Source organism: Haliotis asinina, chromosome 1, assembly GCF_037392515.1.
Source record: "Haliotis asinina isolate JCU_RB_2024 chromosome 1, JCU_Hal_asi_v2, whole genome shotgun sequence".
In the NCBI taxonomy this organism is placed as follows: domain Eukaryota; kingdom Metazoa; phylum Mollusca; class Gastropoda; order Lepetellida; family Haliotidae; genus Haliotis; species Haliotis asinina.
In genome coordinates, this window is record NC_090280.1 from 54,282,009 (window position 1) to 54,304,135 (window position 22,127).

At 40.2% G+C, this 22,127-nt stretch overlaps 2 protein-coding genes across 2 annotated transcripts; one reads left to right on the forward strand and one right to left on the reverse strand.

Moving 5' to 3' along the window:
- The first annotated feature begins 2,076 nt into the window (after positions 1-2,076).
- Positions 2,077-9,278, forward strand: LOC137280970 (uncharacterized protein 6-like). The gene is made up of 5 exons (XM_067812146.1): positions 2,077-2,222; positions 2,432-2,599; positions 4,177-4,290; positions 4,802-4,958; positions 9,117-9,278. Exons 1-5 carry the CDS (start codon positions 2,151-2,153, stop codon positions 9,233-9,235), a joined length of 630 nt encoding a protein of 209 aa, XP_067668247.1. The 5' UTR covers positions 2,077-2,150; the 3' UTR covers positions 9,236-9,278.
- Positions 9,279-10,427: 1,149 nt separating this feature from the next.
- LOC137280980 (A disintegrin and metalloproteinase with thrombospondin motifs adt-2-like) lies at positions 10,428-20,823 on the reverse strand. Its single transcript, XM_067812152.1, has 7 exons — positions 20,722-20,823; positions 17,296-17,621; positions 16,831-17,049; positions 14,898-15,170; positions 14,276-14,473; positions 13,963-14,035; positions 10,428-13,445 (listed from the first exon to the last, which is right to left on the reverse strand). Exons 2-7 carry the CDS (start codon positions 17,609-17,611, stop codon positions 13,157-13,159), a joined length of 1,368 nt encoding a protein of 455 aa, XP_067668253.1. The 5' UTR covers positions 17,612-17,621; positions 20,722-20,823; the 3' UTR covers positions 10,428-13,156.
- Positions 20,824-22,127: the final 1,304 nt, after the last annotated feature.

Sequence of the window (22,127 nt, forward strand, 5' to 3'; positions counted from 1 at the left end):
TATCTGTCAGCCTCATTACGATCAATGATCTGAGTCAGATCTTCAGATTCACTTGAATCTCTTAAATCATCAACCTCTCAAAGAATTCCATGAAATTACTTTTGTTGTGATAGCATACCCAATTAACCTTCTATCAAGTGTAAACTCTTATTAGGGCCCGTGCACACCCCATCTGGAGGGAAAGGAGTGTTGTTGTATGTTCTTTGATTGTAACAACAACTAAAGATATTTCCAAAAGATAAAAATATGTATATGTTTGAATATGAACATAATAATATCATAATTTTGACGTGAACCATTTTAATATCATTTAATAAAAATCCGCCTTGGATTCCGTTTGGACCACGCTGTATTGCACAAGGGTTCTATCCAGTTGGCTTCTTCTGTTAACCGCAATATTACTCCTGACGCTAGAAGACCCACTTTAACGGACATATATGTCTGTCCATTTGACATCTTGGATTAAGCACATTGCGTTTCACGTATGGGCCCTAGAAGAACGGACATATGTTTGGGCAATTACCTTAACCTTACCTTTACCTTTACCTTTACCTTTACCTTTACCTTTACCTTTACCTTTACCTTTACCTTTACCTTTACCTTTTGGGGCATCCTGGATGATCAGTGACAGCCAACGCCATTCGTACAACTGATGACGGACCTACATACATCGTATATATGCTTGTCTTATTGACACCTTGGGTTAAGCACAATATTACTTTTCACTCGTGGATCCTAGAAGATAACTGTTAAAGGACATACTTGTCTGTTCATTTGGCACCTTGGGTTAAGCACGATATTTCCTCTCACGGGAGGACCCTGGAAGAACCTGATTAGCAGTGGTCTTCAGCAATACATGGTCGGTATCAGGTGTTCAGGTTCACTGTCTTGTTTGACGAATGTCATTATGTTGCTCATTTTCCAAAATACTGGATTGTCTGGTCCAGACTCGATTATTTACCGACCGGCACAATAAAGCTAGAATATTGCTGAATGCCTTTCACGTATGTATAGTTACAATTCCCACAAACCTGTTTTCATAGAAACATAGTTTGTTTTTTTTATGATCGTCATTTCATTTCGGATTATGTGATAAATTTCTATTATCTGGACCATTTTCCTACAGAAGATGTCCAAAAGTCACGTAAACAGTTGATCATTTGTATCCGTTTGATTTCTTTTACCAGTGATCGGATTAGGCACAGTAGTCATCGGGCAGGCCTAAACTCAAGTGTAAAACGAAAAACATCCAGTTTACCGTCTTCTAAATCAAAGAAACTTTCTAAACATTAACGGAGACTAGTGACGCCTCCTTCCGCTACTTGTTTTCATTCGGAAATATGTTCACATGTTTTAGTACTGATCGCAAGATAAATACTAAACAAGTTTTTTTAAATTTCATCTAAAAACTCAATTCAAGAATGAATAAATGTTCAATCTAAAGATTATTTATTTGATTTCTTAAGCCATCGCATTGAAGTGAGTGCTGTATGGATTAATGAATTAAATACGAGTGATGTCGTAATCTTCAGCCATTTGAATAAAAGTAACAAAACACTTTCCACATCCCTGCTAAAAGCGGAGTCACATAATCACGGCGAACCAGGAAGAACGAAGATCACAGGATTACTGCACGACCAAGGGAGACAACTCCGTGTTTATAAATCCTTGGTCCTCTGGCTCGTATATGAAAGTACCACTAGAATATATATTACCAGCATATCATCAGAGTCTGAAATGCATACACAGGTTTCAACATATATATGTTATGTTCCAAAGTAAGTAGCCTACTCATGGTGAATGTCAGACATTTTGTTGTTGTCAGTAATTAACATGTATGCTAACTTTCTTCAACTTCCTTGTGACAGTTTCAATCTCGAACATACACCATTTGTCTGCAGCATTTTTTCGCAGTCAAAATTATTTGACATTGATAGTTGTAGTTGTTTCCTTCAGGTCAAAATGTAGTCTTCGTCACAAAAACTGATATGGATTGAGTGTTGTTGTAATTCTTTTCCGTCACGCTTCAAGATAAATTATGGCGAAAATCAGAAATGTGACGCATTTACACAAGATAGATGAACAGGACAGGGCCATGTAATACACAAGCAGTTTAGTTTATCCACTGGTTTGCAAGAAGCTCAGACATCATGGGTTATCTCAGCTGCCTCATGGTATTCGTGTGTCTGGTTGGAAATGGTGTGACTCAGTGGCCCGCGCGGGTAAGTCTGTACGCGGTATGCATATACTGACAGTAGGAAATGACGAAATCATGATCATTTCCCATTTTGAAATAATTTGTCTGAGGAATAGTTACGTACATCAACTGGTGCTAGTTCGACGCTGAGTGGGATGCTTGGGGCCCTGACGTGAAAGTGCCAAAACGGCGTAAAATAATGCTCTGTCAGTGACTTAAATTCGCTTGTTTCAGCCGGGGTCCAGGAGAGCTGAGTGGCTGCGGGTAGTGAGCCCAACCCTCAATATAACTGAGTATGCGTACATCTGGAATGAGTTATCTGGGATCGGTTTAATGTCCCGATCCAAGAGTCTGATTGGGTCTGGCATCTCTAGGAGCCGCACCTTCACAGAATACAACAAGGTAAGGCATGGTGGTAAGGAGATGAGGTGTATATAAGGGGAAGTGCAGACAGGGCATGTCCACTGTATCATATGATTGATGGAGAGTGGGGACTGTGATTTATGGATATACAACTTCTTTTATTTAGTGACTGCACTATATCATAGTCCTCATTCTCAAGGAACTCAACTTCTAGAATGCCTATCAAAGATGTCATATGACTGCGGTCTGGGCAATAAGGATGCTTCAGTGTCAGATGTGGCACATATGACCATTGTCTGATCTAATTGGTTGGGTCCATTGTGTGACCTGACCAACTCTGTTCATTCTGTGGTCTTGTTAACTGGGTTCATGGTGTGACTTGACTGATGGGGTTCATGGTGTGACCTGATTGATTGGGTTCATTGTGTGACCTGTTTGGTGTCATGTGGCGACTTCGCTGATCGGGTTCATTGTGTGACCTGAAGGATTTGGTTTGTGGTGTGACTTGACTGATAGGGTTCATGGTGTGACCTCACTGATTGGGTTCTTCGTGTGACCTGTTTGGTGTCATTTGGCGACTTGGCTGATTGGGTTAATTGTGTGACCTGAATGATTTGGTTTGTGGTGTGACTTGACTGAATGGGTTCATGGTGTGACCTGAATGATTTCATTGTGCGACCCGGCTGATTTGGTTCATTGTGTTATCTGACTGACTGGGTTTATTGTGCGACCTGACTTACTGAATTCATTGTTTTATTTGACTGATTGCGTTCATTGTATTATCTGACTCACCGAGTTTACTGTGTTGTCAGATTCATTAGGTTCATTGTGACATCTGACTGATTGGGCTCATTGTGATATCTGATTGATGTGGTTCATTGTGGATACATTGTCTGGCCTGGATACATTGTCAGGTCAAATTGACTGGAATCATTGTCAGATCAAGCTGACATTATTCATTGCCAGGTCAAACTGACTGGATTCATTGTCATGTCAAACTGACTGCATTCATTGTCAGGTCCAATTGACTGGAATCATTGACAGATCAAGCTGACATTATACATTGTCAAGTCAAGCTTACTGGATTCATTGCCAGGCCAAACTAACTGGATTCATTGTCAGACCAAGCTAACAGTATTCAGTGACAGGTCCATTGTGAAGCCAATGAAACTGAATTCACTGTGAAGCCAAACTGACGGTATTCATTGTCTGGTCAAGCTAAATGGATTCATTGTGGCGTCAAACTTACTGGATTCATTCTCAGGTCAAACCTGCTGGATTCATTTTCAGGTCAAACTAACAGTATTCACTGTGTGACCAAACTGACAGGATTCTTTGTCTGGTCAAACCGACGTGATTCATCGTGTGATCAAACTGACTGAATTCATTGTCAGGTCCATACGTCTGGCCAAAGTGACTGGGTTCATTGTTTGATCAAACTTACTGTATTCATTGTGTGGTCACAGTGACCGGGTTCATTACCTGCTATCTCTCACTGGTTTCATTGTGTGATATTGTTTCCCTCGATTACTGACAAAGGTGGACTGCGTTGCCACAGCTGCATGTTCACACACTAAATGAGAATAAACCGTCTTCTGACTGTTACTTATTTTCAGGCTAAGCTCGCACTCAAGCTACGAAGGGACATTGGTAAAACCTGCTTCCTATTCGACGTTCCTCCTGCTCTCATCGGCACGTTCAATAAAACAAGTACCGATTTACAGGCGCTAGTAAGTAGCGTTCAATCTCGACTGTATCTTTTTAATAAGGGATGGGGTCTTACAGTCGTTGAAACAGAGGGTCACATTCCATAAAAAGAAATAGGAGTGCAAAACATAAGTCAATTTAATAGTGCCATTGTAATGTTTGTTGAACACCTGTCATCAAATGGTATGTCATATGTTCTTGTGTTTGTCAAAAGGAGGGAGGTGTACATCCATACCCCGAAACTCACTATCCCCCTTTAATACCCCGGGAGTTTGGTTGGTTCACGCCGCACTCCACAACACTCTGGCGCTGGTCTCCAAATCAATCGTGTCAGAACCAGGCAAAACAATGACCAACAGCATGAGCATGGATTTACGTAATTGGGATACGATGACATGTATCAACCAAGTCAGCGCGAATGACTACCCGATAGATGGGTTTTTGAAGATATAATGTAACGCTATGGGTTTAATACGCCGGGATCAGACACACATTGGGTGTAGTACATACACTATTGTATTTCTACTCTTTCAGAGAGTACTAAACACGACAGTCGAGAAAAGCTACCAGACAGTGGGTGCAATCTTGAATGCCACCAGCCAAAGAGCATTTGACCTGCAACATCCCTTCATTAAAGACAAGTGTTCCAAATGGGCCTACAACTACATGTCGACCACAGAATTGGCTGCAGGTATGGGTGCTGTGTTTATTTTCTCGGTCATTAGCTGGTATTTTACTGGAATTGGACATTAGGCTTTATTAGTCTCTACATTATGTAAGTAATCAGAAATGCGATGATCTATGTCGATCTGCTAATTTGAGAACCTGTTTGTGTTTAATGATAAGGATTGGTTTTTCTTATGATGGTGGATAATGATTAGCATTGCTGTTGATGATGATGGTGACAATTGATTGAGGAGGTTGTTGTCGGTGATGGTGATAAACGATTAAGAATGTCGTTGATGATGGTTGTTAATGATTGGGAAGGTTTTTGTTGCTGGTAATGACTAGGATGTCTGTTGTTGATAATGGTGGTTAACGATTAGGAACGTTCTTGCTGGTAATGACTAGGATGTCTGTTGTTGATAATGGTGGTTAACGATTAGGAACGTTCTTGCTGGTAATGGTCGTCAATGACTAGGATGTCTGTTGTTGATAATGGTGGTTAACGATTAGGAACGTTCTTGCTGGTAATGGTCGTCAATGACTAGGATGTCTGTTGTTGATAATGGTGGTTAACGATTAGGAACGTTCTTGCTGGTAATGACTAGGATGTCTGTTGTTGATAATGGTGGTTAACGATTAGGAACGTTCTTGCTGGTAATGGTCGTCAATGACTAGGATGTCTGTTGTTGATAATGGTGGTTAACGATTAGGAACGTTCTTGCTGGTAATGGTCGTCAATGACTAGGATGTCTGTTGTTGATAATGGTGGTTAACGATTAGGAACGTTCTTGCTGGTAATGGTGGTTAATGATTAGGAACGTTGTTGCTGGTAGTGGTCGTTAATGGTCAGGATGTCTGTTGTTGATAATGGTGGTTAACGATTAGGAACGTTCTTGCTGGTAATGGTGGTTAATGATTAGGAACGTTGTTGCTGGTAGTGGTCGTTAATGGTCAGGATGGCTGTTGTTGATAATAGTGGTTAATGATTAGGAACGTTGTTGCTGGTAATGGTCGTTCATGATTAGGAGGACTGTTGTTGCTAATTGTGGTTAATCATTAGGAACGTTGTTATTGCTGATGATGGTCGTTAATGATCAGGATGGCTGTTGTTGATAATTGTGGTTAATCATTGGGAACGTTGTTGCTGGTAATGATCGTTAATGGTCAGGATGGCTGTTGTTGATAATAGTGGTTAATGATTAGGAACGTTGTTGCTGGTAATGATCGTTAATGATCAGGATGGCTGTTGTTGATAATAGTGGTTAATCATTAGGAACGTTGTTGCTAATGATCGTTAATGATCAGGATGGCTGTTGTTGATAATAGTGGTTAATCATTAGGAACGTTGTTGCTGGTAATGATCGTTAATGATCAGGATGGCTGTTGTTGATAATAGTGGTTAATCATTAGGAACGTTGTTATTGCTGATAATGGTCGTTAATGATCAGGATGGCTGTTGTTGCTAATTGTGGTTAATCATTAGGAACGTTGTTGCTAATGGTCGTTGATGATCAGGATGGCTGTTGTTGATAATAGTGGTTAATCATTAGGAACGTTGTTGCTAATGATCGTTAATGATCAGGATGGCTGTTGTTGATAATAGTGGTTAATCATTAGGAACGTTGTTGCTGGTAATGATCGTTAATGATCAGGATGGCTGTTGTTGATAATAGTGGTTAATCATTAGGAACGTTGTTATTGCTGATAATGGTCGTTCATGATCAGGATGACTGTTGTTGCTAATTGTGGTTAATCATTAGGAACGTTGTTGCTAATGATCGTTAATGATCAGGATGGCTGTTGTTGATAATAGTGGTTAATCATTAGGAACGTTGTTGCTGGTAATGATCGTTAATGATCAGGATGGCTGTTGTTGATAATAGTGGTTAATCATTAGGAACGTTGTTATTGCTGATAATGGTCGTTAATGATCAGGATGGCTGTTGTTGCTAATTGTGGTTAATCATTAGGAACGTTGTTGCTAATGATCGTTAATGATCAGGATGGCTGTTGTTGATAATAGTGGTTAATCATTAGGAACGTTGTTGCTGGTAATGATCGTTAATGATCAGGATGGCTGTTGTTGATAATAGTGGTTAATGATTAGGAACGTTGTTGCTGGTAATGATCGTTAATGATCAGGATGGCTGTTGTTGATAATAGTGGTTAATCATTAGGAACGTTGTTGCTGGTAATGATCGTTAATGATCAGGATGGCTGTTGTTGATAATAGTGGTTAATCATTAGGAACGTTGTTGCTGGTAATGATCGTTAATGATCAGGATGGCTGTTGTTGATAATAGTGGTTAATCATTAGGAACGTTGTTGCTGGTAATGATCGTTAATGATCAGGATGGCTGTTGTTGATAATAGTGGTTAATCATTAGGAACGTTGTTGCTGGTAATGATCGTTAATGATCAGGATGGCTGTTGTTGATAATAGTGGTTAATCATTAGGAACGTTGTTATTGCTGATAATGGTCGTTAATGATCAGGATGGCTGTTGTTGCTAATTGTGGTTAATCATTAGGAACGTTGTTGCTAATGATCGTTAATGATCAGGATGGCTGTTGTTGATAATAGTGGTTAATCATTAGGAACGTTGTTGCTGGTAATGATCGTTAATGATCAGGATGGCTGTTGTTGATAATAGTGGTTAATGATTAGGAACGTTGTTGCTGGTAATGATCGTTAATGATCAGGATGGCTGTTGTTGCTAATTGTGGTTAATCATTAGGAACGTTGTTGCTGGTAATGATCGTTAATGATCAGGATGGCTGTTGTTGATAATAGTGGTTAATGATTAGGAACGTTGTTGCTGGTAATGATCGTTAATGATCAGGATGGCTGTTGTTGCTAATTGTGGTTAATCATTAGGAACGTTGTTGCTGGTAATGATCGTTAATGATCAGGATGGCTGTTGTTGATAATAGTGGTTAATGATTAGGAACGTTGTTGCTGGTAATGATCGTTCATGATCAGGATGACTGTTGTTGCTAATTGTGGTTAATCATTAGGAACGTTGTTATTGCTGATAATGGTCGTCAATGATCAGGATGGCTGTTGTTGCTAATTGTGGTTAATCATTAGGAACGTTGTTGCTGGTAATGATCGTTAATGATCAGGATGGCTGTTGTTGATAATAGTGGTTAATGATTAGGAACGTTGTTGCTGGTAATGATCGTTAATGATCAGGATGGCTGTTGTTGCTAATTGTGGTTAATCATTAGGAACGTTGTTGCTGGTAATGATCGTTAATGATCAGGATGGCTGTTGTTGCTAATTGTGGTTAATGATTAGGATGGTTGTTCCTGATGATGGTGGGCATTTTATGTTTCTTTTTAAACAAGTGCTGACCGATAATTAAAAGCAATTCATATATACTTCCACTGAAAATTCACATTAAACTGTTTATTGTTGTCAGTATAAAACCCTGCTAGATGTAGAAAAATACTTGAATTGTAATATTTGCTTACATATGAGATCTGCCCATTCCAAATTCAGACGTGGAGACAGGAGATATGAAAATATTGCCTGTAATGAAATATTTTGTTTACTTCGTAAATCAAAAGGTATTACTGTTGTTGAAAATGAGTGGTATATTTTGCATATTTGTGAATGAATGTTTATGATTTTCGAGATAAATATATTGTGAAATATGTAAGTCAGCCTCCGACAATAACCAACGTTATTCACATAATGCAATCTGCTAATGTCGATGTGATTAAGAATTTTTCTCTATTTTGTACAAATTAGAATCTACAGCTGAACATGTTTATAAACTAATGTGTACCGTTCGTGTGATGTGTGATCATGCATTTGACTGTACTATAGGCCAGTGACGTTTTACCATATAAAATTGTCTGCCTGATAAGGATTGTTGGTGGGCTGATGGTGGTGGCAAATTATAGGAGTGGGTGTTGTTGATAATGGTAGTCATTGACAATGATTGTTGTTGATGCAGAAGATTAACGGCAAGGATGGTTGTTAACGATAATTAGGATGGTTGTTAACGATAATTAGGATGGTTGTTAACGATAATTAGGATGGTTGTTAACGATAATTAGGATGGTTATTGCTGGTGGTGGTGGTTTATTATAGTGATGTTTGGTTATGACTATGATGTTGATTATGAGATGTGTAATGATAATAATGATTGTTGACGATGGTTTCCTCTTCCCAGGAGCTGCTCCCCCGCCTGCAAGTGATAAGTTCACAGTTTTCACCACATGGGGGAAGGTGCATCTCTACATCCTTCAATCAACCGGTCTTGTACCCACCACTGAAGCTCCTGTTCTGTAAAGCAGCATCTTGTAGTCTTCAGTATAATGAAACACGATCGCTCCTCCATGTCTGTGTCTTATGTACCTTGATACAAGGCAAACCTCATTCAGTACAAAGGCATATGGTGATGTGATGTGGTGTTAGATGAGTGATGTGATGTATTTCAGTCGTGATATGAAGTGGTTTTTGTTTGATGTTTGCGGAAGTGAGGCTGATGAGAATTGTGTAATGTGAAATGAGTTCGTGTGTGATGAGATGTGTGCGACGTAAGATGAGCTGGTGTGTGATGAGTGATGAGTAATGTGAGATGACTTGGTGTGAGATGAGAGGTGTGTGATGTAAGATGAGCTGATCTGTGATGAGTGATGTGTAATGTGACTTGAGCTGGTGTGTGATTAGAGGTGTATAATGTGAGATTAGCTGGTGTGTGATGAGAGGTGTGTGAAGTTGGTGTGTGGTGAGTGATGAGTATTGTATGATGAGTCGCTATGTGATGAGTGATATGAGATTAGTTGGTGAGTGATGAGTGATGTGATGCGTGATGACAGGTGTATGATGTGAGTTGAGCTGGTATGTGATGAGTGATGAGTAATGTTAGATGTGAGTGATTCAGGTTGTGTTGTCTCGGATGAGTGATGGACCACTGAATGATGTGTTGTGTGACGCAAAATATTGTGACGTCAGGTTGATGTGTGCGGAAAGATAACATCCCCGGTCCGTATTTGTGAAATGGTATTTACCGAATTATACACTTCACCAAAATAATTCAAATATATTTACTGTAGACACTCGGCAATGATTGGTGTGTATTGGTCGTCTACCAACCGGTCGACTTCATGTGGGAGGAGAGCCCTGAGCTAGTCTTAGACATTTAATACCAGGGTGAGACCTACGAACGTGGATACTGTGTTAATAAACCTCCAAACATAAACCATGCCGAACCGGGATTCGAACATCGATTGTAGATTCCGTTCACGCCCAAGGGAAGCGACTCTTCAAAGGTGACAGCTGATATGAAGAATTATGGCAATGGTCAGCAACACATGTATTAATGGTAATACAATATATATTACACAGAACAAAGGTAATGGTCAGCACAGATCAACTGGGTTCAATATAAAGATTATTGGCATCTTAAAGATATCTTTATGTCTATATTGATATAGGCCTTAGAAGAAGAATAAAAAACGCAGACGAATTACTCGGGTCCCGAAAAGACAGGAAATATTTAATAAGTATCTTTAGATTACTTCTGGCTACATGAGTAGATTCTTCCAATTCGAAAATGACTGACTAGTACGGGAAAAAGCTCGCAAACGTCATGTGTCACCCATTGTAGAAAACAATACGATAAAATATATGAAACATATAAGAAGTTTCATTACGCCATTATTGGAAATATTAACAACATTAATTTACAGACATGGTATTTTAAATATTCAAAATAATCATAGCATCAATTCAAGACATGAATAATTAATTTATGAAATATGTATTTCATTGCAGGATATCAGGAATTGAATTCGGACATCATAACAAAACATGATGTATAAATATAATTAAATCCTACCATGATAGCATTAATGTCGATATGGACAAATATTTTAAGGATATCTTTAATTCAATTCAACATCTCCTTCATTTCATGATATCACGAATCGTATTGTAAATATATAATAACTATATTTAAGATATCTAGAACTTTTATTCAAGGTACATGCACACATGTATGTCTAACTTATTCAAGATATATTTTATCTGTATCTTTCTATCACTAAATAATATCGCATAAAATGTGGTAACGTCTGGTCAGATAACATGAAGCTGATGATACGATTTATGTTTGAATACATTGATTTGTTTATTCATTCACATTATTCGGTAATTAAAACATGTACTCTACCATACTAACAACATTTTCCATAATGAAAATCTTTTATTGTGCGGGATAAATCAACAGCATGCCACATCCACTACAGATGAGTAAAAACAACAACAAAAGGAAACATTTTTAACATAAAATACATACAAACGCATACGTTTATGAAACAACAGAGAAACAGTAGATTATTGGAAATGAAAATGAGCTGGTAAATGTTCCTCCACAGATCGACAGGGAGTGACAACTGCAAGAACAACGGACAGTTATATTTATGTGTGACGATTAAAGAATTCTTGAACTAAAGACAGATTTGAAATTATAATTTATCTCATAATCATATTTAGCTCATCCTGCTTTTATTGAAATTGATCTATATGTGGATCTCAACAATCGGGGCCTAGATTTTGTAACCTCTTTTCGCGCTAAGATAGTCGTAAGTTAATGGTAATGTTAGTGAAAATCTAGGTCCTGGATCTTTCAACTCAGCATTCCAGTGCATGGCCCATTTGGAAATTTTCTTCCACTTTACTTGCATTCGAACGTGACGGTCTGTCCAACGATGAACTATCGTTTTCCAATTACAGAGGGTCGTAGAATCACCTGGAGTGGTGAAGTAAAGATAGAATTACTAGGTCATCACCTGTCCTGGCTGAAGGGGAACGATAGGGTAACCAAGTGGTTAAAGCGCTCGCCCGTCACGCTGAAGACCCGGGCTCGATTCCCCATAAGGATACAATGTGTGAAGCCCATTTCTGAAGTTCCTCGCATTGCAGGAATGTTGCTAAAGCTTGTGTGCCATACTTGGACGATGAGTAACATAACGTGTCAATGCGACCTCTTAAACCTTGACATGAACTTCACGTTCACTACCTCCATTCCAATTTTACTGGAAGATAGATTCTTCCGTTGCATGCGGAATGCATACTTTCGCCATAACCCAAGTGTTGCTCTCGTTCTTGAAAGGTACGCGTGATAGGTATGAATATACAATTCGTGGGGATTCTGACGAAAAAAAGTAAAAGAGAAAAGGGACATTTCAGAGCTCATAAAAATCTCAATCCAGTTATGCCACAAGCATGTGGTTATACATCCCTAGTAAAATCATCACATAGTGAAGACACCAAGTGTCATGAGCAGTTTCACATAACCACCCATTGGTTTGTCAAACCTAACTATATCAGGGTGTTGTAGAGTTTCGTTGGATTTCATACTGCTGACCCGTGAAGATCCGGGTTAGAACTGATCTTCATTAACACTTGTTTGTCGCAAGAGACAGCTAACTGGATTGGCAGGTCAGGCTCGCTGGTTGACCGATGTCGATCGATATTCAAGCTTTTGATCACTGGATTATATGTTCCACAGCTGATTATTTACAGACCGCCGCCATGCAACTGGAATATTGCTGAGAGCGGCGTAAAACCTATCTCACTCACTCACATACTGCTGATTGTAGCCTAAACATACAACCAATCACTGATTGTTATGGTAATGACTTATATATCTGCACTGCCTATGAAATGGCCCCATGGAGACTGGTGAACTTGTTAGGTGTGCATGTAAAGATGAATACCTTACAAACTGAACGGTTCATCTTCTCTTGTTTGTTTGTTTCTTTCTTTCTTATTTATCGCCACACTTAGCGAAATTGTAGCTTTATGACCACAAAATGTTAATAAGTAAACCTAGACCAGACAATCGAGAGTTTTGCGTCATGCGCATCGATCTACGCAATAGGGTCAAGATGACATGGCCTGATCAAGCATCAAGCCTTGGCCTAGATTTTCTAAGCTCTTGGTGAGTTAATGTTAATGTATGGCACTTACGACTATCTTAGCGATAAGAGAACTTCGAATCTAGGCCATGTTTGCTTCATCAGGTTAATCGCCTCTTACGGCAAGCATGAGTTACTGTAGACCAATTATAACCCGGATCATCACTGGAGACAAGTATGGGCTGCTGAAGACCAATTCTGACCCGGATCTTCACTGGAGACAAGTATGGGTTGCTGAAAAACAATTCCTACCCGGATCCTCATAGGTTCATCTCCTCTAGTTCATTTAACTATTGACGTAGATGTTTTCGACTGAATCATAGAGATCCCCATCTGCGGACGAGTCATCGGCGATGTCTTTCGCCCAAGCTCCATTCGACGACTCATTTCTTCGTGGGATCTTCCCAGCAGTACCACCAACTCTCTCTCCGGAATTTAAAAAACACTGACGGACAGCGCTGTTGTTAGTGTAAAGGTTTCTAGCTCCAGAACAGCTTGTTGTCATGTCCATAGCATCATTCAAAGGTCGGGACCCATCTTTGTTTCTTCTACGATGTGCGCAGTAGCATGCAGTCCTGTAATACACAAAAAGAGCATTGTCCATGTCCGTACCTCTGGTATGACACTGTGTATCTTTTCAAACACAAACACATACACTAAAGTAACCTACTGACGCGATTTGGAAAGTATATATTGCTTGACCACTTTGATGAAATATTACAGCGCTAGCGTTGCTGAAGTAGTAGGTCGTCTGGAGGTATAGTTTGTCGTCATGTCAATGGCAGTGAACTGTCTATAAATTGGACAGGACTATGAAAATACAATGTATACTCCTCTCCTCTTGATAGGTAGGTGATCATAAAATATGAATACCAAGGATCAGAACAAAAGTCTGTGTTCAGGGCGAAGAGAGGCGATGTCTAGTGAAGACCCGGGTTGGCTTCCTGACATGGGTACAAATCATTAACTTGTTTAATAAAAATGGCATTACACGGAAGGTCGTTTAGTATCCTCTATAATCCCCACACATCCCGTGATATGGACTAATTATGATGAAATATATTCTATTACAATAGTATCAGGTATGCCTACCAGACCAGCGACGTCACGACGACTGCAGCCACAGAGGCGATGACAGCGTACATGATGTGAACTTGTGCTGGGTCTGAAACACATAGCAGTGATTTAAGAATGAACGCCTTTACTCCTTGGAACGAAAACTTCCTAACCTTTGCCAGTACATCTTATTCACAATCCCTCCCTTTTTTCTATTAAATTCTTCTTGGTTCCATTATGTTACAGGATGTCTTAACCTCAAAGAATCAAATCAATGTTTCAGTGATTTTACCTCTCCACAGACCCATTGCGTTGCTGCTTAAAAGCCTGAAATAATCTAGTTTTTCACCTTTTAGAAAGGGGCATGACTGCCATTGCGTAGCTTCCGTCGTTTCAAGTTTGCATTCATCAAAACACTCTCTGCTGTTCTGCCCAATACGACAGCACGGCTTTCGGTTCCTGGACACTCTTCTGGTGGATGTGTCGCAGGTGTTCCAGCCTCCCCAGTCTCCCCAGGAACACTTGGAGCAGTTTCCATCAGTCACCTCTGAAACCAGCATTCCGTATCATGAACACATGCATGGGTATTTAACAAAACAGTATTAATCTATCTGGACGTAAATCTGCTTCTGCTAAAGCATTAAAACGCTGTGTGTGGTCTATTGTCACATGGAGCGGGTTGGAGAGGACTGGAGTTTCGCAGATCAGGGTGAAGCGGAGTGTAGAGTAGTGGAGTGGAATGGAGAATGTAGACAGCTATAGTATGTTGATGCCAAAATGGTTCAAATCCATTATGTCCGAATCACGATATTTGACCTGCCAGTACCAGTACTTGTTCAAACTGATAAGTGTCTACACATATTTTTTTCATTATTTTCATTATTTCTCTCAGCTGCTAGGACATTTTATAACTTAATATAGAATGTTGTTTCACTAAAGCACGTTGTCAGATTCACACCATAAAGATATACCTTTAGAACAGCACTGGCCAGAGTACCCCTGTGTGCAGTTACAGGTGCTGAAAGAGAAACTACCTCCGTTGTAGCATACGTCATTACAACTATCCGACTGAACTGTGTCCTCTTCGGCCAGTCCACAGTCAGACAGACAGTCCTCAACGTTCTGACCTTCACAGCAACATGGTGACCTTGACCTTGACCTGTAACCTCCACCACAATCTTTACTACAGCTGGTCCACTGTTGCCAAGTGTTCCATGAACATAAAGTGCAGCTGGGTCGTCCATCTGTACAATCGACATTCAGTAAAAGTAAACACATAAGTACGTCAACACACGATTAGGAAACCCCAAGGTATCGCCAAATTCCTGAGCGTCAACGTTAAATACACTAACAACATCTTAAATCCGGTGCTAAATCGCTGGAATGGACCACATCAGGGTTTAACTAACCACAAGAAAACAATATGAACTTTTTCAGTACTTTAGCACCTAAACTGAACGAAAGTAATATTTTGGGGAAATATATTCACGAACTGTTTGTAAATGAGAACTCTGCATATAGGCCACCTTACATGCTGCACGTTAATTGTGTTCTCATAGCCTCGCAACTTTCTTTATGGCGTCTAAAATGCATATCTCGGAGCATGAAAGTAATTCACGTGGAAAACGTATGAACCACCTGAATAGCTGTCCATATTGGTGGACGTATTGTGAGAAGAAATACTCCTTTTTACAAACGGCCGCCAAATTGCGTGGACGTTCGATGAAAAGAGTGATACTGATAACAAGGAAACTTTTTTAGCCTGTTTGGAGACACTCGTTTCCATTCAAAGATCAGCTGTGGGAAATAAACTCAGAGGCGAAAGCTCTTGTGACAGGAATTTCATTTTGGAGGGGGGGGGGGGGGGGGGTAATCCTGTGAACGAATGTTGGGATTAGAGTTGTGTTCACAGATATATAACATGCAGTTGATGTTCACAGTTTCCAAGAAGCATGACATATTTGAGAAAACTGGCCTACAATGTTAACTTTGAAAGACCAGTCGACATGATATTTGTCCATTTCACTCAGTGCAGTATGAGGAAGTGCAGAAAAAAATCTCTGTTCATAGTTTGTTACTTCACTTTGCTCGTTGATGCAACGTCCATAAAAACGCCATTTGGCACGTTTCATCAAAGTAATCAAGTTAAAGATATTTATCGTTGTTCAGGGGCAGCAATAAGGCGAGTGTGGCTTGTATACGAATCAATACACAAAGTGGACACATTCCTTACTGACCGTGTGAACTTTCTGGTGAAGGTCCATCTGGTGAGTCTACTTTTGTGCCGCTTTTATCAACATTTGGGCAATATCACGGCGGGGTACACAATAAATGGACTTCACACACTGCACCCATGTAGGGAATCAAGCTCTGGGTCTTCCTCTTGACGAGCAACGCTTTAACAACAGGGCTACTCCCATCTTGTGTTGGGGCTCATCTGCATATGTCACGCGCACTGACAGTTAACCGTGTTCATGAAACTTGCCTGTTCATTTAGTAACATATCATTCGCCGTTGTAAAAAACAAAAACAATAAAACTCTGACTCTGTTTGCTGTCCGTGACGCAACTATAGCCTTTGAATATATGAAAAGAAGATAATTCTTTCAGACCTGTTCCAAAATAGAGGTAGAAATTTGCTACATACATTATATTGTCAATTACACTTTCTTAGTTAAATACAGATTCTAGTACATTTTCGAGTTAAGTCCCATCCTGGATTTGCACTCAAGGCGGATACTTACCATCACATAAAGTCAGCGGTAATCCCAAAATTGTGTTGAATTTGACAACTTTCTAAAATCTTCCAATATGAGATGGTGATCCACTTTAATGGAAATCGTGACTATTGGATCCACTGTATTGGATTGCTGAAAATTGCCATTTTACCTGTACCAACTCTCACCATAACTGGTGCACCGTTTGGTGCAGACCCTCTTCTCAGTACTGTTGTCTCGAAAGTTGCAATCCTGTGTACATTTAGACGAGCTCAACCCTCTTCGACAGCAGCGCCATCTTTTCCTGGTTCGTGTTCCACATCCACAGTCTGTGCTGCAGTCTCCCCAGGAGAACCAGTTGAACCACGTGCAGTGCCGGGCACAGTCACCTGACGCAGCCGTCTCGTCTGTAAACAAATTTTCAGCCCACACTACTTTTTATGTATCATGATTTATCATGAAAGATATTTACGGACGAAAACATTCGTGAAGTCATAACGAAGAAGGGTAGCAAGCAGTGATTATCTTTATTGCAATGCCCTTTTCGAGCAGCATAAGATCTCAAGATCTGTTAGTAAAACACAGGGCTAGGTGACATGAGACGTATACTCCAAGGTAATTCGAAAACCTGATTATTATCCTAAAACTCTCACCTCGTTCACAACAAATTCCATATTTGAGAGGAGGACAGTGACAGTAGCCATCGATGAAGCTACCACCATTGGGGCACTGAGTCGCACATGGCTCTGTCTCCACAGACGTGTTGGGTCGGTGGCATTTGCCGATACAATCTGGAACATGAGCTCCACAGCACATCTTCCGTGTTCTAGTTCTCACCCCAGCACAGGTTCTGGTGCAGGAGCTCCACACACTCCAAGACTCCCACTCACAGGCCTGAAGGCCCGATTCACACACACAGTACACAACCAGAGGCAGAACTACAGCGATGTACACCCTCACCAGATCCATCTCTGGAAACCTAATGGATGAAAGGATAATAATATTATATAAAACTGAAGTTCTTCGAAGCTTACATAAAATCATAAGCTCATGAGAGACATCTGTGTGTGCCATAATCCGGAAGTGGTCATACAAAGGAAAATCCTCATGGGGCTTTAGGGCGCGTGAATTTGTGAAAATAAGACATTGGTGGAAGTTTGGGTTATTGTGTCCAGACTAACCGTGCTAAATTTCTCAATGCATGAGCGTCAATTTTGTTGTGGTTTGTGAATTTTGTAATGATTTAAGTTGATGCTTGTTTGATGTAGATGAATGCAACTTCTGTGACTTATCTTATATATAAACATAAATATAAACTTACACATTCACTTAATTATGAATGGATTATGAACTCTCTCTCTCTCTCTCTCTCTCTCTCTCTCTCTCTCTCTCTCTCTCTCTCTCTCTCTCTGTGTGTGTGTGTCTCTCCCTCTCTTTCTTGGATTGTCTGTTCTAGACTCGATTATTTACAGACCGCCGCCATATAGCTGGAATATTGCTGAGTGCGGCGTAAACCTCAGCTCACTCACTCTGAATATGTCGTACCGACCAAGATGAAAACAGTGCTGTTATCACCTCTGCAAGAAAAATCTCATCTGAATCCAGGCGTGCTCGAAAACTACATTCCGGTGTCAAATGTAACCTACATCTCAAAGTTCATAAAACGACTAGTTGCCTCTAAACGCAGCGAAAATGTCCTGCTAAGTGAATCTTTTGACCCCATGCCATCGGCATACAGGAAAGATCACAGCACATTTTGCGGACCGTGTATGTTAAGGGTTTGCTTTATTTTACTTTATTTATTTATTTATTTATTTATTTATTTATTTATTTATTTATTTTGGGGGGGGGGATATTTGTTTGATATCTATCACAGGCTTTTCTAGAGTACTCTTGCGGTTCGTATGCGATTCCATTACTCATCTGCGAATTGATGCAGTACAGATCAGCTGATTTAGTTGCAAACACATAACTTTTATTAGTTATTTTGCTGTTAATCAAAGATATGATTGCTAATTCAGAAATTACCACAAAAAGATGTTTCAGCAGCGGCTCATTGTTAATTAGTGTTGCATAAACATTCTGTTTTAAGAAAATAGCATTTTAGATAAAGGACTCACGTGAGGAAGGGGGGATAATGGCAGCGGTTTTTAAATATATGATGAGTGCCTTTCTGGGGAAAGCGACATCCTCCAAGATGCTAAAACTAAAGGAAAGACGTTCACATAACAACTGCTGACTCTTTTGCATTAGGTCGACACAAGTAATGTTGTTGCACGTCGTGTATGACGACTGAGTTTCCATATACCTGGAGAGCCGTTGAAACGCATAGGAACTTTTGTGCATGAAGGAGTTCTCACAAGTACAGATTTACCTTTATTCACCTTTACTTATACATTATTTATACATGATTTTCCAAATTATTAATTGTTAGTTTTTCAAGTTATGTTTATATATTTTTGCATGTTGTGTGCATGCGTGTGATGATATTCTGGATTAGTGTCTTTTGGAAATATATAATTAGAACATTTATTAATGCAGTTATTTGTACTATTATGTTTTACAGATTGAATATATTACGTAGCAAAGAGGGTTCGGGTTATCCTGGGGGCGATGGGGTAGCCTAGTGGTTAAAGCGTTTGCCCGTCACACTGTAGGTTGGGGTTTGATTTTCCACGTGAGTACAATGTGTGGAGCCCAGTTCAGTCACTCTGAGTAAGCTCATCATCAGCTCAGGACTATTGCCCTTGCCCTCTTTACACAGAAAGATATGGCAAACTGAAAGAGGTGTTTATTTAATTAAGCATGTAATTTGAATTCTGAAGTTTGACAGAAGTGGTTGGATGAACGGAAGAAGGTGGTTATGCTGGTAATTTTAGACAAAAAACGCGTCAGGGCCGCGTTTCACAAAGCTCTCGTAAACCTTAGATCTCGTAACCTTTCTCGTTGCATCCGCATCTCCTATGCTACAGTATAGTAGGTACAATGGCTACGAGAAAACTTACGTGATCTTAGGCTTACGAGAGTTTTGTGAAACGGGGCCCTGGTATACTGTAACATAGGAGATGCATATGCTGCGAGAAAAGTACGAGATCTTAGGCTTACGAGAGTTTTGTGAAACGGGCTCCTGTACATAATGGAAACAAAGCAACGTCAGGACCTGCCGGCAAAGAATACATACTCACAGAACAAGAGTGATCAGTTACGACATAGAAGCATGCTACGTCTTAGAAATAGGGATTATGAAAGGTGTGTTAACAAATATCAAAAGCAGAATGTGCGTTTACATTATTATGTATCCAGAGTATGTCAAATTGTGTGTGTGCGGACGCGTGTGAGTGAGTGTGTGTCTCTGTGTGTCTCTCTGTCTGTGTGTGTGTGTGTGTGTATGTGTCTGTGTGTGTGCACAGTTCAATTTCATCCATTTCCGCCAGTTTCAGTGGTCATGCGGTGTGTGTGTGTGTGTGCGCGTGCGTGTGTGTGTGTGTGTGTGTGTCTGTGTGTGTGCATAGTTCAATTTCATCCATTTCCGCCAGAGTTTCAGTGGTCATGCGGTGTGTGTGTGTGTGTGTGTGCGCGTGCGTGTGTGTGTGTGTGTGTGTGTGTGTGTGTGTGTGTGTGTGTGTTTTGTTTCATATAATTATGTGCAAGTGGATTATATAGGATTACGTGCGACCTAGAATGCCAGTTCCGATTAGAAATAGGGCCATGAAGATTTGGCTGTTTTAAGTGGACGTAGCAATGTCTGTATAGTGTTAGGTGTGTGTTTGTGTCCAGTGAACTCAGGACCATCATTCCGTGAAGTTTCTTGTGTGTGCAGTATAGTTGGACGTTCGGACGTTTCTGTCCCTACACATGATCTTTTGTCGAGAAAAATCCTTTTAGTTTCATTACTTCAGTCTATCAAACCGTTCCCTTTACAGTTCTACCTTCATTGGACCCTCCCATGTCTCAGCTCGGTTGGTCTCCCTTGCCCCCTCTACTGTGCTATCTGTGTATCCTGTACCAACGAGGGCAAGACAACGGGACAGTGGGAGATTTCTGAACATGGGCGACGGTATAAGGTAAAGCACTCTCACCTGGTCAGAATCCTCCCACGACCTCGCACTCTTGATTCCAGCTACAAGTTAGGCCTTCAAACATCTGCAACCTGTCCTCTCAGAGAAATGCGGCGACCAAACAAATTCTCTTAAAAGCGAACAAAGGTACTCGAAAGAGCCAATCAGACAGTATTAGGGTTCACTATAACAGCAGGAAAAGTGATTCAAGTGTTTCCCCTTTGTATTACTGACAAACCGGACGGCAATAGTGACGAATAGATGTCATTGGATATGTAAATAGCACAAACCAGGAAGCAAGTCGGAAACTATTTTATACAAAGCAGACGACTTAGTATTACGATACCCATTTATTTTAACGAAGAGGCACTTAGAGTTTGTTTTCTGAAAACGTCTTCTAACTGTCGAACTCCATTAGCGTTTGCGAGTGACCCTCTTGAGTATCAGTATGAAGCATTCCTCCGACACCAAAAATGCAAATCATGGCAGTGTCGGAAACAGGTCAAAAGGGCCAAAACTGCAAGAGTCAAAAGGGCCAAAGGGGAAGTCAAAAGGACCATAGATTAAAGCCAAAAGGGCTTAAGTTTAAGAAAATGGTAAGATTAGAAGAAATTCATTCCATGTTGTTGCAGTAGTTCTAATCCTATACATCTCAGAGTGGTTAAATGTTTATTTTATAAGTACAGTCAACCATGCAAATGTTTGTTTAATGACTACAGGTTTTACCACAGTCACTGTGACAATAAACACTATTCAATAATTCAAACACGATTAACGATTTAATTAGATGTAAATGGTCTCATGACTCAGAATGTTGTAGAAAACAAGCAGTTCAACCACAATTCAGACTGGTAACCATACGTTTAAACTGAGTTGTTTATGACAAGACACTTAGGACGAACCAACATGCCCTCGAGTGGAACAGTTCTCAGAGATGGGCCCATCGTAGCTGTGACACCAACATGACCAGAGACCCTTGTCCTTTGGCCCTTTAGATTCTAACCCGGTAACAGACATCAAGACATTACCTCGGGCAAGAATATAATTCGTGATATTGCAGGAATTCTCTGAAATGTGTATGCTACAACCTCCCGCAGTACGTGGCCGACACTACACGGCGGGTGTTTCAAACGGAAACCGTTTGTAAAAATGTGTTAGGTATTAAAGGCTGTTCATGGCCGGAGCTGATCGTGGTCGTGTTAGGTCGTCATCACTCGCCCCTTTCCGCAACCTGCAAGAAGACGCATTCCCCTATCAACGAAACAGTTGTGCGAAACCAAGATTGTAGTATGATTTCCAGTACTTTGGGCAAGGAATCCTTCAGAATAGTTTTCATATACGTTGTTGTATCTAGAATTCTATTATGACTTTAGTGAATACTGAATTGTGATTGGTTGACTAAGGTCATTGACAGGTATGTAATCATG

Excerpts from the sequence above, each read along its gene's own strand:
- LOC137280970 (XM_067812146.1), top strand. The coding sequence starts at position 2,151 with ATGGGTTATCTCAGCTGCCTCATGGTATTCGTGTGTCTGGTTGGAAAT. Across the intron at positions 2,600-4,176 it reads CCTTCACAGAATACAACAAG|GCTAAGCTCGCACTCAAGCT; the intron begins GTAAGGCATGGT and ends ACTTATTTTCAG. Across the intron at positions 4,291-4,801 it reads GTACCGATTTACAGGCGCTA|AGAGTACTAAACACGACAGT; the intron begins GTAAGTAGCGTT and ends CTACTCTTTCAG.
- LOC137280980 (XM_067812152.1), bottom strand. The coding sequence starts at position 17,611 with ATGGATCTGGTGAGGGTGTACATCGCTGTAGTTCTGCCTCTGGTTGTG. Across the intron at positions 15,171-16,830 it reads CAAACGGTGCACCAGTTATG|ATGGACGACCCAGCTGCACT; the intron begins GTGAGAGTTGGT and ends TCGATTGTACAG. Across the intron at positions 14,474-14,897 it reads TGGCCAGTGCTGTTCTAAAG|AGGTGACTGATGGAAACTGC; the intron begins GTATATCTTTAT and ends TGCTGGTTTCAG.